Source organism: Ursus maritimus, unplaced genomic scaffold, assembly GCF_017311325.1.
Source record: "Ursus maritimus isolate PB19 unplaced genomic scaffold, ASM1731132v1 scaffold_4, whole genome shotgun sequence".
NCBI lineage: Eukaryota > Metazoa > Chordata > Mammalia > Carnivora > Ursidae > Ursus > Ursus maritimus.
This window is the reverse complement of record NW_024426552.1, coordinates 8,940,991-8,958,900: the sequence shown is the minus strand read 5'-3', so window position 1 is coordinate 8,958,900 and position 17,910 is coordinate 8,940,991. Positions and strand designations below refer to the sequence as shown.

Here is a 17,910-nt window from a genome sequence, read left to right as displayed (position 1 = left end):
GTGTGGATCTCAGAATCAGGAACAGTGTCAGTATAATACAGCAACAGTGACTAGGCCCGTCCTTCCTTGCTCCCGCATTTATCTGAGAAGTGTGGGGTCATTGTATTGTAAGGCACAGGGACTAGAACAGAAGAAAGAATTTAGTCTGTGAATCTTTGGAAGGCTCTTAATAGAATAAAAATGACTGCATTAAATACTCTTGTTTTGACGATGTACCCTTGGTGATGTTTTTGGAGAGTAGGCTTTTCTGAGTTCTTTCTGAAACCTTAATTTTTATTTTGAGTCCGATGTGGTACATATCTGAGTACCTAGCACTTGCCAGGCACTGGAGTGCACTTTATAAAGTATACAGCTGTCCAGAGCAGCAGCAGTGGCTGGCCTGCCCACGTCAAGATGCTGGATGGGAGGCAGTGAAGCCACCTGCACAGACAGCCAGGCCACGCCCCAGTTCTCGGACTCCAGGTGTAAGGCTGGTTCCAGATCTTCTAGCCTTTCTCTCATTCCCACAGAACAGCCCACATGCCATTGTTTACGTTGCCCACGATGCAAAGAATAAGGTCCGCTATCCCACGAGTGCCCTGACTTTTCAAATCAGGTGGTAATGGCAGAATTCGATTCACTAAGGGGCGCCTGGGTGCCGCAGTCGTTAAGCGTCTGCCTTCAGCTCAGGGCGTGATCCCAGCATTCTGGGATCGAGCCCCACATCAGGCTTCTCCGCTAGGAGCCTGCTTCTTCCTCTCCCACTCCCCCTGCTTGTGTTCCCTCTCTTGCTGGCTGTCTCTGTCAAATAAATAAATAACATCTTTGAAAAATTAAAATTAAAAAATAAAAAAAATTCGATTCACTAAGAAAGTGTTCAGCACATAGGCATTGAGAAGCTTAACATAGGTGAAGGAGGAGGCGTGTGTTTAGTCATCAACATCAACTCCCTAACCCTTCAGAAAACATTGTTTTAAACCTTCTAGAAGGAGTCTCTTCCACATAAATTTGCCCACAGGGGCTACAAGTAAGGGGACTACTCTGCTTAATCAAAAGTTTTGTATCAGAGGTTTCATTGCAATTTGATAATTGGAAATCACATTCCCTTAGATTAAAAAAGTAATGAAAATAATGGTTAGGGGCTCGGGCCAGTCAACGGTTAATTTGATCTAAGCAGAAAAGATAGTTTTGTGTAATAGAAATAAGAGGGCCAAAAGAAGTCATTTGACCTGAGATATACTTACAAAATATCACAGTCTAGGAGGCATGGTCTTCTCCCACAACCTGGAAGAATGCCTTCAGAAATTCCCTCCCGGAAATGGGGCCAGCCTTCCCCTTGAGTCTCACCTGGTTGGGGCAGGGACCCCATGGGTGCTCTGTGGGACTTAAGGAGGGGCTGTGGCCAGTTCCAGGCCCTGTATGTTTAAAGAGCTAAGATCAGGGCTGAGGGGATGGAGGACTTGATTTGGGGTGTGATCTGTGTCCTGAAAGTGAGCTGGGCATCTGCCACGGCACTGCATGAAATGGGAACACACAGGTTTGCGATTCTTCGTCAGTACCGCATGGTGACCAGTGTAAGCCAACCCTAGGTGGGAAGGTGCTGTGAGTGTGTCCACCTCAAGACTGGCAGCCGTTGCACACCCACCCCATTTCCTGGAGGCCACATCTCTGGATCCCCCAGTGCCAGCACTTAGTAGGGCTTGGTCAGGTGTGCTTGTCGAAAGGATGTGTCAGCCAGTGGGTTCTTGCTTCCAGTTGATTTCTTCTCTGCAAGTAATGTTAATGTCTGGGCAAGAACTTCAGTGTTCTTAGCTCCACGGTCAGACTTCCTAGTTTCCAGGAGCACCTGGCTAGCTCATTTGGTAGAGCACACAACCCCTGATCCCAGAGTCATGAGTTCAAGCCCCACATTGGGCATAGAGCTTACTTTAAAAATAAAAGAGTGGTCTTGGGGTGCCTGGCTGACTCAGTCAGTAGAGCATGTGACTCCTGACCCCAGGGTCATGAGTTTGAGCCTCACGTTGGGTGTAGAGACACCTCTAAGTTTAACACGTAACATTGCCTGGTGGGGTTTTGGTTTGGTTTGGGGTTTCTTGCTTCCTTTTGTTTGTTGGTGGTACTTCTTTGTATATTGAGGATCCAGTTCCTTGGGGCTGGGATTGGACTGGCACGAGGAGGAAGTGTGGGTGTTGCCCGTGTTCACACAGTCTCCCTTCTGCCTCAGAGGGTGGCTCGTGTGCTTTGGAATCAGCTGAACAAGGAGACCCGGGAGCATCACATCACCTGTGTAGAGTTGTTCTACCGGCTGCACTGCCTGGCCCCAACGGCCAACATATGTGAAGATATCATCTGCCACGCCCTCCTGGACCCTGACAAGGTAAGTCTTTGCAGCCTGTCATCTCTGTCCTGCAAAGATTCCAACTGCCAGGGCACCCATCAATGTACATGCCCGGGGTAGACTTACATGTATTCAGCCCTTCTGGGGCTCAGTAGACATCCTGATCATGAAGCAGAGGTGTTACAGAATCTCAGGATTGGGAGGCCTTCAGAAGCGCTGGCCATCCCCATTGGAGTCCTAAACACAGGGGTTGTGTCCATATTAAGACTCACCAAGGAAATCTCCCCCCAACTCCCGTGACGTTTGCAGGACACTGAGTTCTTGCAGGGACCCCAGAGCTGCTGGTGAAGTAGGCAGCTGTAGAGAATGCATCGCCCTTGTAGACCCTGGCCGTCCTTTGCAGTCACATTGTGTCCTTATTCTCTGAGCCACTTGGGCCTGGTACGTCTAAGGTGTATGAGAACACCGTGCACTTCGTGATCTTCGGCCACAGGCCCAGGGGTGACCTTGGACATGAGCTAATGTGGAGTCTTTTTTTCTTTTTTTTTTTTTAGTAGGCTTTATTTTTTAGAGCAGTTACAGGTTCACAGAAAAATTGAGAGGAATGTACAGAAATTTCCCATAATCCCTCTGGTCCCCGACATGTATAGCCTCCACCATTTAATGTGGAGTCTTGAAAACATGCTTCACTGTGTTCAAATGAACAAGGAAGAAAGGGTGCAGGTCTCCCTTTCCCCCCGGCCCAGTGGGACCCAGGCTCACTGAGAGCCCAGCAGCGCTGCTGATGTTGTTGTCGTTCTGCTGAGCTCTTGTTTGTTACTAGAGTTGGGTTTGTTGTGACCGCATACAGTATGCTGTGAGGGAAGTAGGGGCCTCACTCCCATTTATTTCCTAATCAAGGGGACAAGACTGGAAGCACTGTTTAGGTTTTCCGTCATCTGGCACCTGACAAGAGAGACCCAGGGCAGTCGTGTGACATCTCACAACCGCTCCTTTGATAGGTAAGGTGGTCCTCATGGTACATTACCCTTAATGCAAAGGACGCTTTGCCGAGGTTCCTGGTCAGTGTGTTGGGCCAGGGAGGGGGAGATGTGTGAAATTGATAGCATGACCCCATTGTCTGGATGCACAGCAAGCGATTCCCATGATCCCCTGAGTGACTCTAGGCCAGACACATGTGAATACGTAGTAGGAATTTTCTTAATTTGGTCCTGGGGGGGTGGAAGCCCAGTGCATCAGAATCACCTGAGCAGCTTTGAGATCATGCCGTGTGAGGGGGCCTTTGTAGAGAAATGAGGGTGGTCTGGGTCTTTATCGGGGCGGTGGCCACACTGGATGTGGACACTTGAGGGTCATCGATCGTGTGCTTGAGGTGTGAATTTTATTGCAGTACAATCTATTGTACTTGGAAGAAAAAAACAAAACCCTTCCTTGTTTCCAAAACTAGGTGTGGAGCCAGACACACAGCGTTAGAGAAATGCCAGCTGATTCTGATGCTGGGGGCCCACCCCACAGTCGATTTAATCAATTTGGGGTGAAGCCTGGGCATCAGGATTTTAAAAGCTCCCCCAGGGATTCGAGGGTGGAAATCACCTTGTCTTTGTCTGCTTGGGTCTCCTAAGCCCAGCATGCGTGAAGCTCCCCAAGGGCATCCTGGTGCACGGGATCGCTGGACGCTGGCTTGATGGTACCCTTCCCACCCACAGATCCCTGTTTGTCGTGCTGGACAGCCTGGCCTGCACGGACGGCGCCATCAGCGCGGCAGCCCAGGGCTGGCTGGTGCGGGCACTCTCCCTTGGTGATGTGGCACGCATCCTGGAACCCATGCTTCTGCTCCTGCTCCAGCCCAAAACCCAGAGGACCTCCATTCACTGCCTCAAGCAGGAGAACTCAGCGGGTGAGCACACCTCCCAGGGCAGCCGGGGGAGCTCTGTGTCCCCAGGGGGCCTGGGCCTGGGAGGGAGCAGGGGGCCGCCCCGACGCCAGTTGCCTATGGGGACAGTCAGGGCACTTAGCCCCACTCAGTGGTTTGGCTAGATTCCAATGGTGTGAGGGTACTTTGTAAAGCTGTGAGGCTTCTTAAGTTGTAAGGAGCAGACGAACCAGCACTTAGAAATGCTGGGGAGTGGGTTTGTTGTTTTCACTGAAAAATCAGATCTTTTTTTAATAAAAGAAATTGTTAGTAACCCATGTTCCAATAAAAATAGCTGATTTTTTATTCTTTTGCTACTGAAAACAATTCAAGTGCACCTGAGGTAGGAGGAAAGAATAACAGACCCTCCTTCCCAGTGCCTCCCAGGCTGGAGACTTCACTTAGAAGAATCGCAGTTCTGTGTCTGGGTAGGCTGGCACTTCCCTCCAGATCCCAGCTTAGACCAAGGGGTGGTTTAGGTTGCCTCAGCTACGAATGGCCGAGAAGTTGTAATTTCCATGTAATCTGGCCAATTGTACTTATCTAAAAAATAACTTTTATTTGTGAACCTTCAACAAGGTAAGTGGTTTCTTTTCTGTCTATCCATTTTTCTATCTACTCTCTAAAGTTCCCTCCAGCTGTAGATTCTGTGAACAGATAATCAAAAATGCAGAAGAAATAAGCCTTTGAGTTCCAAAAACTTCCAGAGGCATCTTTTTTTTTTTTTTAAGATTTTATTTATTTATGAACGAGAAAGCATGCACAAGTGGTGGGGAGGTGGGAAGGGGCAGAGGGGCAGGGAGAACAAGAGAGAAAGAATCCCAAGCAGGCAGGCAGACACAGCATACATACACACACACACTACCGCCGCCACCACCCCGCCCCTGCCAGCATGGAGCCCAGTGTGGGGCTTGATCTCATGACCCTGAGATCATGACCTGGGCGGAAACCAAGAGTCAGAGGCTTAACCGCCTGAGCCACCCAGCCACTCCCAGAGGCACCTATAGCACAAATTAGTAGAATATAGGTAGGAAGAAGAAAACCGAGACTAAAATAAACCTCATGGGGGCACCTGGGTGGCAGAGCGGTTAAGCATCTGCCTTCGGCTCAGGGCGTGATCCCGGCGTTGTGGGATCGAGCCCCACATCAGGCTCCTGCGCTATGAGCCTGCTTCTTCCTCTCCCATTCCCCCTGCTTGTGTTCCCTCTCTCGCTGGCTGTCTCTATCTCTGTCGAATAAATAAATAAAATCTTTAAAAATAAATAAATAAAATAAAGTAAAATAAAATAAACCTGATGAGCACATTACGTGTGAGTGATTAGTGCCAGCACAGTTCATGAACTAACATGACTTCCCACGTTAGGTGTGTTTTATGACTTCCTGCAGTTTTCTCAGTGCTGATTTTACAAGCTTTGAGTTAGCTTGTGTAGCCCACTGGGCTGTAAATATTCTCTTCGCACCAGTCTTATCTTACAGCGAGAAGCAGCCTAATACCCCATAAGCAGCCATTTCTGAGATGCTTCTTCTCTTTACAAGGTTCCCTAAAACTGGAACCTCTAGTTTTCCTTTAGGAAAGAAAGCTGGCTGCCTTCTCAAAGAAAAGGCATTCTATTATTCCATGTTTATAAGAAAGTAAAATCCAAAGAAGTATAAATTAAGCACCTTCCTCAAAGTTTGGCTATCACAGTGTTCCTTTGTGTTAAGAAGAAAGTCCTAATGCCACGCAATCCAGTTTCAAAAGTCTCAGGGCACTTCCTGCTGCTTCCTCTAACCCATGTTTCCTGCTACCTTCCTAATAAGAGAAAATGTCTTTTCCCTGCCATGTCCTTCCCCTGGAAGCAACTAGAAGAATTCTGCTTTACCCCCACCCTATCTTTATAATATTGTAGATACCTATTTTGAAAATACCACCGTGAGCCTTAGGCAGCTCATCTATTTCTTTTTTTTTTTTTTTTTTTTTTTTAAAGATTTTATTTATTTATGTGACAGAGAGACAGCCAGCGAGAGAGGGAACGCAAGCAGGGGGAGCGGGAGAGGAAGAAGCAGGCTCCCAGCGGAGGAGCCCGATGTGGGACTTGATCCCGGAACTCCGGGATCACGCCCTGAGCCGAAGGCAAACGCTTAACGACTGCGCTACCCAGGCGCCCCAGCTCATCTATTTCTGATGTCTTATTCTTCCTCCTTTCCTAATCGTGCTTGATGGTCACGGAATAGATTTGCTGAGAGCTGCGTATGAAAATGGTTTGCCAGTACCTACCAAAGACTTCCTGGCTGTTGTTTTTTTTTTAAGGAGACTCAAATATTTTAAAGGTTGTGTATTTTCTGATTACAGAAGTACTAACATGCTTCTTTTAACAATTGGAGTAGTGGCGCCTGGGTGGCTCAGTCGTTGAGCGTCTGCCTTTGCCTCAGGGCGTGATCCCAGAGTCCTGGGATCGAGCCCCACATCAGGTTCCTCCGCTGGGAGCCTGCTTCTTCCTCTCCCACTCCCCCTGCCTGTGTTCCCTCTCTCGCTGGCTGTTTCTCTCTTTCTGTCAAATAAATAAATAAAATCTTAAAAAAAAATTGGAGTAATAAGAGGGTCAGAACACACATAAAAGCCCCCTGCAGTGCTTGCTGATAGAGCTAGGTACCGTTGACGATTGGTGGGTAGTCTCCCAGATTAGAGCCACGTATTATAGATGCTGTCCCCTAAGTGAGCTCATTCCATACGGCTGGATTCTGCAGCTTGGTTTTTCTTCTTTTACTTAATACATCCCACACATTGCTCCATATCAGTATATACAGACGTATCCTTTAAGAACCCAGAGAGTCCTCCACAGCATGCATGTGCTGCAGTTTTTCTGTCTCGTAATGTTTTGTTCTCTTTCCAGCTTGTCTTCACACCTGACCATTCAGCGAATACCTTTACAGCTTTGAAAACCTGCTGACATTTCTGTGGGATACATTTCTTGAAAGGAAACTCATTTCTTGAAAGGAACAAAATAATATGCTTCTTTTAAAATCACCCTCCCCATAAAAGTTGTGATACTTGTATTTTCTGTGACAGTGTAACTAAATTATCTGATTGCCTGAAAGTTTTAGAAGACTATTCACTTTTACTTGTCTGCCTTTTGCCCATGATACAATGTAGAGTCTGGTGGTGTAGTTTTATGGGGGAATTTTATTAACATCAATCTTTCTGTGTGGCATTAAGATAAAGATCATTCTAGAACTAACTTATCAGAGCTGACCCTTCTGTCCTGAAGTCATTTGTCATTTTGTAATTTCCAGAAGACTTGCATCGTTGGTTTAACAGGAAGAAAACCCCCTTCAAAGAGTCCGGTGGAGCGCCCGAGCTTCAAGAAGGCAGCTCTGAAGAAGGCGTGCCGCTGAGCCAGTTCACCACCGTGGACCGTGAGGCCATTTGGGCCGAGGTGGAGAAGGAACCAGAGAAGTGCCCACCCGGAAGTGAGCTGAGCGAGGACGACCTTCCCTACTACATGGACCTTCCCGACAGGACGGCCTGCAGCGCCCTGGACAGTAGCGAGCACACGGAGTCTGCAGACACGAGCTCTGCCCACACAGACAGCGAGAACACGTCCTCCTTTTCCTCCCCTTCCCACGACCCGCAGGAGCTGAGCAACGAAGAGAGCTGCTGTGCGCCCATCCCCATGGGCGGCAGGGTTTACCCCAAGCGCTCGGCCTTGCTGGCGGCCTTCCAGGCAGAAAGCTTCAAGTCCGGTGCCAAATTAAGCCTGGCACGCGTGGACTCGGACAAGACCCAGGCTTCGGAGTCGTTCTCCAGTGACGAGGAGGCCGACTTGGAGCTCCAGGCCCTCAGCACGTCCCGGCTGCTAAAGCAGCAGCGGGAGAGGCAGGAGACCATCGAGGCCTTGTTCAAGCACATTCTGCTCTACCTGCAGCCCTACGACTCCCGGCGAGTTCTTTATGCCTTCTCAGTGTTAGAGGCTGTGCTCAAAACCAACCCCAAGGAGTTTATCGAGGCGGTGTCCAGGACCAGCATGGACACCAGCTCCACCGCGCACCTCAACCTCATCTCCAACCTCCTCGCTCGCCACCAGGAGGCCCTTGTTGGCCAGAGTTTCTATGGAAAACTGCAGACCCAGTCTCCCAGCGTGTGTCCCCACTCTCTGCTGATCGAGCTCCTCACCTACCTGTGCCTCAGTTTCCTGCGCAGCTATTATCCTTGTTACCTGAAGGTCTCCCACCGAGATGTCCTCGGCAACCGGGATGTGCAGGTCAAGAGCGTGGAGGTTTTAATTAGAATAATGACGCAGCTGGTCTCTGTGGCCAAGTCTGCCGAGGGGAAGAACGTGGAGTTCATTCACAGCTTGCTGCAGAGGTGCAAAGTTCAGGAGTTTGTCCTGCTGTCGCTGTCCGCATCCATGTACACGAGCCAGAAGCGCTATGGACTGGCCACGGCCGAGCGAGGCCGGGCCCTGCAGGAAGAGAGCCTCTTTGAGGAGAGTCTCATCAACCTGGGCCAGGATCAGATCTGGAGTGAGCACCCCCTGCAGATCGAGTTGCTGAAGCTCTTGCAGGTGCTGATTGTCCTGGAACATCACCTGGGCCAGGTCCAAGAAGAAGCCGAAAATCAGCCGGAACTGTCCCGGGAGTGGCGGAAGGCCCTGAACTTCCAGCAGGCCATCAGTGCCATGCAGTACGTGCAGCCCCACCCGCTCACCTCCCAGGGGCTGCTGGTGTCCGCCGTGGTGCGGGGGCTGCAGCCGGCCTACGGCTATGGTATGCACCCGGCCTGGGTGAGCTTGGTCACGCATTCCTTACCATACTTTGGAAGGTCCCTGGGCTGGACAGTGACCCCTTTCATTGTCCAGATTTGCAAAAATTTGGATGAGCTGGTCAAGCAGTATGAAAGCGAATCTGTGAAGCTCTCTATCAGGTATGGCAAACTGTTTGATACATTATTACTACTTTGAGGCCAGTGTTTTCAGTGAATGGCTGATGTGTCCTAGAAGCCAGGTGGGGGATAATTTCAGCCTAATCAGAAGCCAGTTTAGCATAGTCAAGAGGGGGTAACAAGGAACTAAATGCTCATATCCTTCATTTTTGATTCCACACAGATACCCAGGCTAGCTGAGTATTGCAGCCACTCTCCTTGACTTTTGTAAAACAGAAATAAAAACATGCATCACTTTCACAGAAATTCTAAAACATCTGAAAACATTTTTTCCAAGTGACTGTATGAATGTAAAAGAGCACAGAAGATGCGCCTCATTATTATAACAAGATTTCATTACGAGGGCCCCAATTTATTGAAGATCGTGCTAGCTCTCCGGTTTCTGCATTTATAGGTAGGATTAGAAACTTGACAGCCTCATTCTTAAAAATTCTCAAAACAAGTTTCTCATTTCTTCACCAAAGCATAACCTCCAAGAGGGAAAACATTTCTCCGGATTACCCACTCACTCTTTTGGAAGGTCTGACGACCATTAGTCATTTTTGTCTTTTGGAACAACCCAGTCAAAACAAAAAGGTAAGTTTGTTTTGTTTTGTTTTTTCCCTGAGTTTGAGGCACATTTCATACATTGTTTTGTCTTCATTGGATTATGACCAGTTCAAATGAGAAATGTGCACGTGTAAGGAATGTAAATATGTATGCAAGTGTATGCTTACGAATAACGCAAGTGTGTATGCAAATATGCTTGCACAAATAGGTCAAAGTAATGCAAATGTAGTTTTGTCCTTCTGGCACTCCGCGAGGCGCACCCCCCCCCCCCCGCGTTGCCCATTTTTTTATCAGTAACCAAATGGGATAAAATGTCATCTTTTTTGCACACACTTTATACCTGACCTCATGGTGTTTGTGAATCTGCGGTCTGAAGCCGTTTTAGCTGTCAGTTGCTCTGTACGGTTGGGGATTAAATTTTCGAATGCAGCTGCTGCTTTGGCTGAATGACTGAGTTTAATGAGGAGCCTCAGACTCCCAGGTGCCCCTCTTAGAAAGAAGGCTATGGGTTGAAATGCACAGAAGCGTTTTGCTGCCAGACCACTGCCCGTGGGACTTGCTCAGGGGAGCGTGAGGGCCCATCCTGGCCTCATGGGAGGGGAGCCGGTGCCACACACACAGCCGAGTCTCATGCTCATTTTCAATTTTAGACCACCGCTGTAAGCGATCCTACCAATTTGAAAAATGCCAAGAATGCCATTCTGGAAGAGTTGCCTCGAATTGTTAACACCATGGCCCTTCTCTGGAATGTTCTGAGAAAGGAGGAGACTCACAAGAGACCCGTCGATCTCCTTGGAGCCACAAAGGGATCCTCTTCCGTTTACTTTAAAACCACCAAAGTGAGAGAACTTCCTCTGTGGTTTTATTATTTCTTTTTCTTATATAATCCCACCAAAGATAAATATGTTCAGGAATACATACACACACACGCACACACACACTGTGGTACTACTTTGCCATAACTCTTCTCTTTCCCCTGTTCTAGACCATACGACAAAAAATTTTAGACTTCTTGAACCCCTTGACGGCCCATCTTGGAGTTCAGTTGACAGCCGCGGTTGCAGCAGTGTGGAGCAGAAAGAAGGTTAAGCGTCTCAGTAAGATGAAGGTAGAGTCTTAAAAATTAAAGTTGTGCTTGTACTTACTCTGCCAGAAATACCAGAGTCTCCTGTAATCAAAGGTGACATCAGAGGCCAGCAGGGGAAGCTGCTGGAGTAGTTTCACTGCTTTAAATGCACAGATGACACAGCTGTGCCTCCAGCTAGGCCTGTCGCGGGGAGGACTCACCCCTGGCTTGTTCTCCGATCTCTGTGTAATGAATACCTAGTACTTCCGGTTAACCTTTTAGATGTAATACCTAATAGCACACATACAAGAGTGTATATGGTGTGTATGTTCCACACACTAGAGAAACCACCGTGAACCTATCACCCAGCTTGAGGAACGGTACATCATCCTCCCCGCGAGAACCCCTGTGGGTCCTTCCCTGGTTGTAATACCATCTTACGACTTTTCTTTAAACTATTATTTTAGAGACTTTATTATTTTTTTTAAGAGCACTCTTAGGTTCACAGCAAAATTGAGGGGGAAGTACAGAGGTTTCCCAAATGCCCCCTGCCCCACATGTGCGTGGCCTCCCCCACGATCAACACCCCCCCCACCAAGTGATATGTTGGAATGTTCCAGTCATGAACCTACACTGACACAGCAGGTTCCATAGGCTTTTTAATTTATAAAAATCATACAAAACTGTAAAACCGATTTAAATCCTCACATTCCTATTCCCAAAAGTAACTTCAGTTCACATCTCGTCCATTCTATATCCACTGACTGGTCCATCACTAAGTCCCCCAAGGATTTGGTTTATTTCTGCAAAACCAACACAGGCCTCTTCCTTTGTCCTTTCTTGACCCTCTAGGTTCCTATCTCATACCTCCCTCAAAGGGTCTGTCCCACCCCCTGGACAGAATCTCAGTGCCCAACATAGGCTCCTGTTCCCTGAGGAGGCACGAGAGGTGGTGGTCCAGGCCACTCTGCTTAGCAGCTGTGGAGTTTTCCTTGGTGGCAAACCTGAGCCTTCCAAGTGCGTAAGCACAGTTTGCAGACCTCCATCATCAAAAATGGACCTCCCATACCAGGGCCTTCCTGCCAGGGCCAACTATCGAGAACCTGGTTTATCTGGTTTTTCTTTTACTGTCCTCGAACTTTCAGGGCTATCTTTTAGTGCCACCCTGCTTCCTTCAGATTGTGTCTGTTTCTAAAATGCTTTCTGAGGGGCACCTGCTGGCTCAGTCAGTAGACCATTCAGCTCTTGATCTCAGGAATGTGAGTTTGAGTCCCACGCTGGGTATAGAGATTACTTTTTTAAAAAATGAAATAACATGCTTTCTAAGCTTGAACATACCACTGTCACTGCCCCGTCATCACCTGGCCCTGTTATTCTGAATGTATGTCAGTTGCCAACTACGTTCCTGTGATTAAATGCTCAGCGTCCTCTTTACCCCCACCAGTAGAGTCCTTCACCCAGCTTTTGTTTAAATATTTACTTAAAAGATAAAAGCTCTTTCTGCATGGGGCAGCTATTATAGAATACTGCATCGTTCTTATTTTTGTTTTCTCTCTGTGAGCTTTAAGGGAGCTATTTTTTTTCCTTGGCAGATTGTCCCAGCGGCAAGTGCATCCCAGCTGACCCTTGTCGACCTGATCTGCGCGCTCAGCACCCTGCAGACGGACACGGTGCTGCACTTAGCAAAGGAGGTGGTGAAGAGGCCGCCGCAGATCCGAGGGGACGAGGTCGGAAGCCTGGGGATCTTCCAGATAAATGCGCAGCACTGTCCTATCTCTGTGTCTTATAAATTTTGTTTGGGAGTGAAGCAGAGGTCGCAGGAGCAACTGGGAGTTCCTGGGGTTGGGGAACGGAAGTGTTCTGGGCTTGGGGGAGACCCCGTGAGGTGTGCCTAATGGGCTTCAGTGCACCTGTTTGAAGGTGGGCGCAGCTAGAGGTCAGGGCCCATCTTTCATCTTTACACCCCGGCCATGGCGCGCCCTGCCTGGGATGGGTTTTTACCAAGTACCTGCAGCCTAAAAGGCGTCATAGAGAAGCAAAGCCAGATACTACTTAAAGGTGGCAAAGACCGGCTTTATTCAGTAGCTACTGTGTTGGGAGAGAGAGCTGAGCTCAGTTCTGATTTGGGCAGAGGCAGCAGGGTACTTCAGCCGGAAAATGGCAGAGTAGGAAGGGTGAACGAGCAGGGCCTCCAGCAAAGTCAGGGAAGTGGAAAATTCCAAAAAAGCAGGGAGGGGGCTTGGTTGTTGTAAGTGGGCCGTCTGGGTTTGGTGACTGGTGCTCATGGCAGGCAGGCTCCTACACTCCGGGAGCCTGGGAGACAGAGGTCCTGTCTCTTTCAGTGGTAGTATTTCAGAGGACAGCTCCCAGGTCCTTTAGAAAGACATTTCCTATTGTAGAAGATGCATGTACATCTTGAAGTATTAATAATTATCCTTTTCTTGGGGTGCCTGGGTGGCGCAGTCGTTAAGCATCTGCCTTCGGCTCAGTGCGTGATCCCGGCGTTCTGGGATCGAGCCCCACGTTGGGCTCCTCCGCTAAGAGCCTGCTTCTTCCTCTCCCACTCCCCCTGCTTGTGTTCCCTCTCTCGCTGGCTCTCTCTCTCTCTGTCAAATAAATAAATAAAATCTTTAAAAATAATAATAATAATAATTATCCTTTTCTTAATAAATGCTCTGAGAAGGGAGATCAGGAGCCTATTAGGTGTTGACTCAGCAAATGGCAAATTGTTTCGGCAGCCTTGAGCTCTCTTGGGCAGGCATTTTAAAGGAACGGGGGTTATCATCTGAGGGACCCCGCCTTGAGCTGCTAGAAACCACGGTAGTGTTTGTTCAGGTTAGTGCGGGACGGAGTCATTTCTGCTGAAAGCCCTAGTCCCCACAGGCCTAGTCAATAAGAGAGCTCTGGCCAGAGTTGAAAGAGAAAAGGAACGTCTTTGTTAAAGGGCAAGTTAAAAGTTTGCATAATTTTTATGTAAAAGTGAGAAATACAGGTCAGAGGACAGGATTCCTTCCAAGCATGCTGAGAAGGAAGAGAGTCGTCTGGCCGCGGTGGAAGCAGTGGCATGTGAAGGGTGCTAGAATGGAACCGTGAAGCTTCTAGAGTTGTGCTTCCCTGTTTCTGCGCAGCAGCCGAGAGAGTCCTTGCTACCTCGAGGCCTTTTCCAGTCACGTGCAGTGGTTTTGAAACAGAGCAGACTTTGTGGTTTAACGTTTTTCTAATGCCCTTAGAGCTTTTTCTTTTAATAGGTCTTATTCTTAAACAATCTCTACACCCAACGTGGGGCTCGAGCTCACGACTCTGAGATCAAGAGTCACACGCTCCACTGACTGAGCCAGCCTGGCGCCCCAGAGGTTTTTGTGTTTACCAAAGCAGGGTGCCTCAGTGAAAGTGTGGGAGCTGTTTTGCTCTTAGTTAATTTGATAGAAACCAGGGATTTGACTTTGAAATAATTGCCTTCTATCACGTGATTTAAAATTGTCAGGAAAGGGGCGCCTGGGTGGCTCAGTTGGTTAAGCAGCTGCCTTCGGCTTAGGTCATGATCTCAGGGTCCTGGGATTGAGTCCCACATCGGGCTCCACACTTAGCAGGGAGTCTGCTTCTCCCTCTCCATCTGCCCCTCCTCCCCACTCGTGTGCATACTCTCTCAAATAAAAATCTTTTAAAAAATAAGTTAAAATTTAAAAAATAGAAGTGTTAGGAAAGATATAATTCCCTAAATGAAAACTAGCAGAACAGACAAAGTGATTATTTAAAAATGGAGTTTTACTCGAACAGGTATTTGTATACCAGTGTTTATAGAGTTATTCACAGTAGTGAAAAGGTAGAAACAACCCAAGTATCCATTGATGGATGATTGGATAAACAACATCGGGTCTAACCATGCAGTGGAATATCATTCAGCCTTGAAAAGGAAGTTAATTCTGACACCTGCTACAATAGTAGGTGACCTTTGAGGACATGCCAAGTGATTGCACTTATATGCGGTCTCTGGAGTAGTCCATTGCATACATACTTTCTACAGAAGGTAGTAGCATGGTGGTTGCCAGAGGCAGGAGGAGAGGGAACAGGAGTTACTGTCTAATGAGGACGGAGTTTCCATCTGGGAAGATGAAAAAGTTCTGGACGTGGATGGTAGTAATTGTTGCATGACAATGTGAACCTTAATGCCACCGAACTGGACACTTAAAAATGGTTAAAGTGGGGGCGCCTGGGTGGCTCAGTCGTTAAGCGTCTGCCTTTGGCTCAGGGCGTGATCCCAGAGTCCTGGGATCGAGCCCCACATCAGGCTCCTTTGCTGGAAGCCTGCTTCTTCCTCTCCCACTCCCCCTGCCTGTGTTCCCTCTCTCTCTGGCTGTCTCTCTCTGTCAAATAAATAAATAAAATCTTTAAAAAAAAAATGGTTAAAGTGGCAAATTCTAGGTATAAAGATTTATTTATTTTGGAAAGACCGTGAGTGGGATAGCGGGCAGAGGGAGAAAGAGAATCTTCAAGCAGACTCCCTCCCAACGTGGGGCTAATCCCAGGACCCCGAGATCATGACCTGAGCTGAAATCAAGAGTCGGATGCTCACCCAACTGAGCCCCTTATGTATATTTTACCATGATAAAAAGTTTTATAACAAATGAAAGGAATACAGCTTTGGATATTAAGGTCATCGCACTGGGGACGGCAAACAAAAGCTGAACCTGGGAATCAGCAACGTTTTCGGCCATGTCTCACCCTGTAAGTGAGAAAACTGACCAAGAATTTCCTTGGCCGTTTTTATAGTTCCACCTGTCTTAGAGTAGGACTCTTCATTTGGACACCTCCTCCGAAAGGGCCCCTTGCACACGGCATGGGGGAGCCTCTACAGAAATGTCCGTGCGAGGAAGGCCTGTCACGGCTTCCAGTCAGTTGTGCTCGGGGCCCTGGTCCCTTCCTTCATTCCAGAATTGAAAGTCAACTATGTGCTTCAGTGGTAAGGAATCCTAACTAGTAAAACTGTTTCTGCCCTCAGTCAGCTGTATCCTAGTTGGGAAAAGAGGATAGGCCGGCCTAAAAATTAACACCATGAGGCCAGATTATGGAACCGTCGAGGCACAAGGAATCGGGGATGGAAGTGCACACGGGTGACATCCGTAGCCTTTGTCAAGCCTCCCGTGAATGCCGGGTAGTCTTGTTGCGTTTCAGTCGTGTACATAAATATTAATCAACCCCGAAGAGAGGAGCAGGGATGGAGGGGCCATCAGATCCATGGTGACTTTGCATTTACAACCCTGAGCAAATGTCAAGTGTCAGGAGACTGACCCTGCGCTGGTGGTCACTTCCTACGAGCAGCGTTACAGCTGCAGCAGCAGAGCGAGCTGTCCTCCAGGAGGAGCCTCTGCGATGGCCTCTGAGCACACAGCAGGCGCTTACAGTTTTGTTCCTTCGTGTTACTTCAGTTCCTACAAGTATCTGCAGCTCCTGGGCTAAAAAAAAAAAAAAAAAAACCACTAGATCTCATCTGGCTGGCTGTTTGGTTTTTGTTTGTTTTATTTAAATTCAGTTAGCATGGCTGGCTGGTGTTTGGCTGTGCGAATAACAATTACATTTTGTGATTAGTTCAATTAACTCAAGTTCTGTAACCTCTACAAATAACTTTTATAAGCAAGGAGCGGAAAAAATGTATTTTCAAAACCAGTTTCTAAGTAGTTGCAGCCACTTGGGATTTAGGGAAGTTGTCTGGCCTGAGTTTGAGGAAATTCCATGAGCTAGGATTTAGAATTTTTTATCGTGTCTTATCTGTAGCTAGTTGCAAGCACTCATGAGGGTCCACACTGTCCACCACCTTTTTGTTTAGGGAGGTGCAGTTATTATACCAAATTTTCCCTGAATACTTGTTAAAAGCCTGGCGTGGACTCGCCCTGGAAGTCTGCAAAGAAGTCAGTAAGGTTTCGGGACCTCATAGCATAGGTTTGTTTCGTTGTACCTGGGGGATGTGTTCACATATGTTACTGTATTTGAAAGGCTCTGACTAAAAACCTTTGCTTTGTGAGGATATAGACTGTTTCATTTTGTGTTGTAATTTTTTTTCCCTAACCTTATTTCCTACCAACTTGGAGTCATTGGTTTCACTTTTATTTTCAGAAATCGCCCCTTGTGGATATCCCCGTGTTGCAGTTTTGCTATGCTTTCGTCCAAAGGTAACACAACCCTTCCCAAACGTGTCTCAATTATAGATGCTGTTGCAGTGATTCTAAATGGAATGCTGGTCATACTTGTTGACAGCTGGAGAGCCTTAGTTCAGAAAATATCTTGACAGGGTCTTAGTTTCCTCCTGAGGTATGAGAATGCCCTGATGATTTTACTTTTCCTTCTTCAGAGATCTGATCTGACTTCATAAAATCCAGCTGCTGTGGGTAGAACCCTTTATATTCAGTGTTAAACGTGTTACAGACTTCTTTTAGAAAAAGGAGAAATGAATCTTTTGGGTGCTGTCCTCAGTGCTCTCCCGTGGCTCCTGCCTGGGTGTCCCGAGCTTACTGGCGTTTTTCAGGAGCCTCTGCTGTAGGAGGCAGGGAGGCGGATCCCCCACATGGTTCTCCACGCGTGGAAAGGAAGGCTTCCTGGACTGCTCAGGTCCTGCACGGGCACATCCGGGTGCAGCTCGCAGCCCCTCCACTGTGTGGGGTCATCTCTGTTGCAGTAACGAGGGGGAAGTGGGGGGTAGAGCCCCGTTCTCAAGGAAGCCTCCAAATCCTCACATGTGTGGCAGGAGTTATGCAATCGGGCAGTCTGACGACCAGATACAGTCTCCTTGGTTAACACAGTTCCCGTTCTGGGGTTCTTCCAACTCTGCACCCTGAGTTTGCAGGGGTCTAGATCGAGACAGTCAGAATCCTAGGAGTCCCTGGGTCTGGGGTGCAGTTCTGACCAGCTGTTGATGCTTCAGCCCCAAGCATCGTTCCGGTTCCTTCTTCCGGGATTTAGAGAGGAGCCGGTCACGTCTTTCCTGGTGATAGCTGCCATGCGTCGTCATGCTAGCAAGCGTCTGTCACAGCGGTCTGAGTGATACGTGAGCTGCCAGAGCAGCTGCAGGTTAGGTTTTTACCCTCCTCCTCTTGCAGAGGGGGCACCGCCGAGGTCACTGCGGAGGCCATATGTCAGGCACCAGGACTCGA

General features: G+C 48.1%; 1 protein-coding gene across 1 annotated transcript in view; it reads left to right on the top strand.

Moving 5' to 3' along the window:
• Window positions 1–17,910, top strand: part of DOP1B (DOP1 leucine zipper like protein B) — a 103,469-nt gene that overhangs the window by 63,992 nt on the left and 21,567 nt on the right. Inside the window, exons 17-25 of the mRNA XM_040620980.1 lie at window positions 2,204–2,356; window positions 3,218–3,318; window positions 4,024–4,214; window positions 7,503–9,132; window positions 9,615–9,726; window positions 10,350–10,538; window positions 10,685–10,807; window positions 12,358–12,492; window positions 16,877–16,932. Coding sequence (XP_040476914.1) covers window positions 2,204–2,356; window positions 3,218–3,318; window positions 4,024–4,214; window positions 7,503–9,132; window positions 9,615–9,726; window positions 10,350–10,538; window positions 10,685–10,807; window positions 12,358–12,492; window positions 16,877–16,932 — 2,690 coding nt within the window. The remainder of the gene's footprint in view (window positions 1–2,203; window positions 2,357–3,217; window positions 3,319–4,023; window positions 4,215–7,502; window positions 9,133–9,614; window positions 9,727–10,349; window positions 10,539–10,684; window positions 10,808–12,357; window positions 12,493–16,876; window positions 16,933–17,910) is intronic.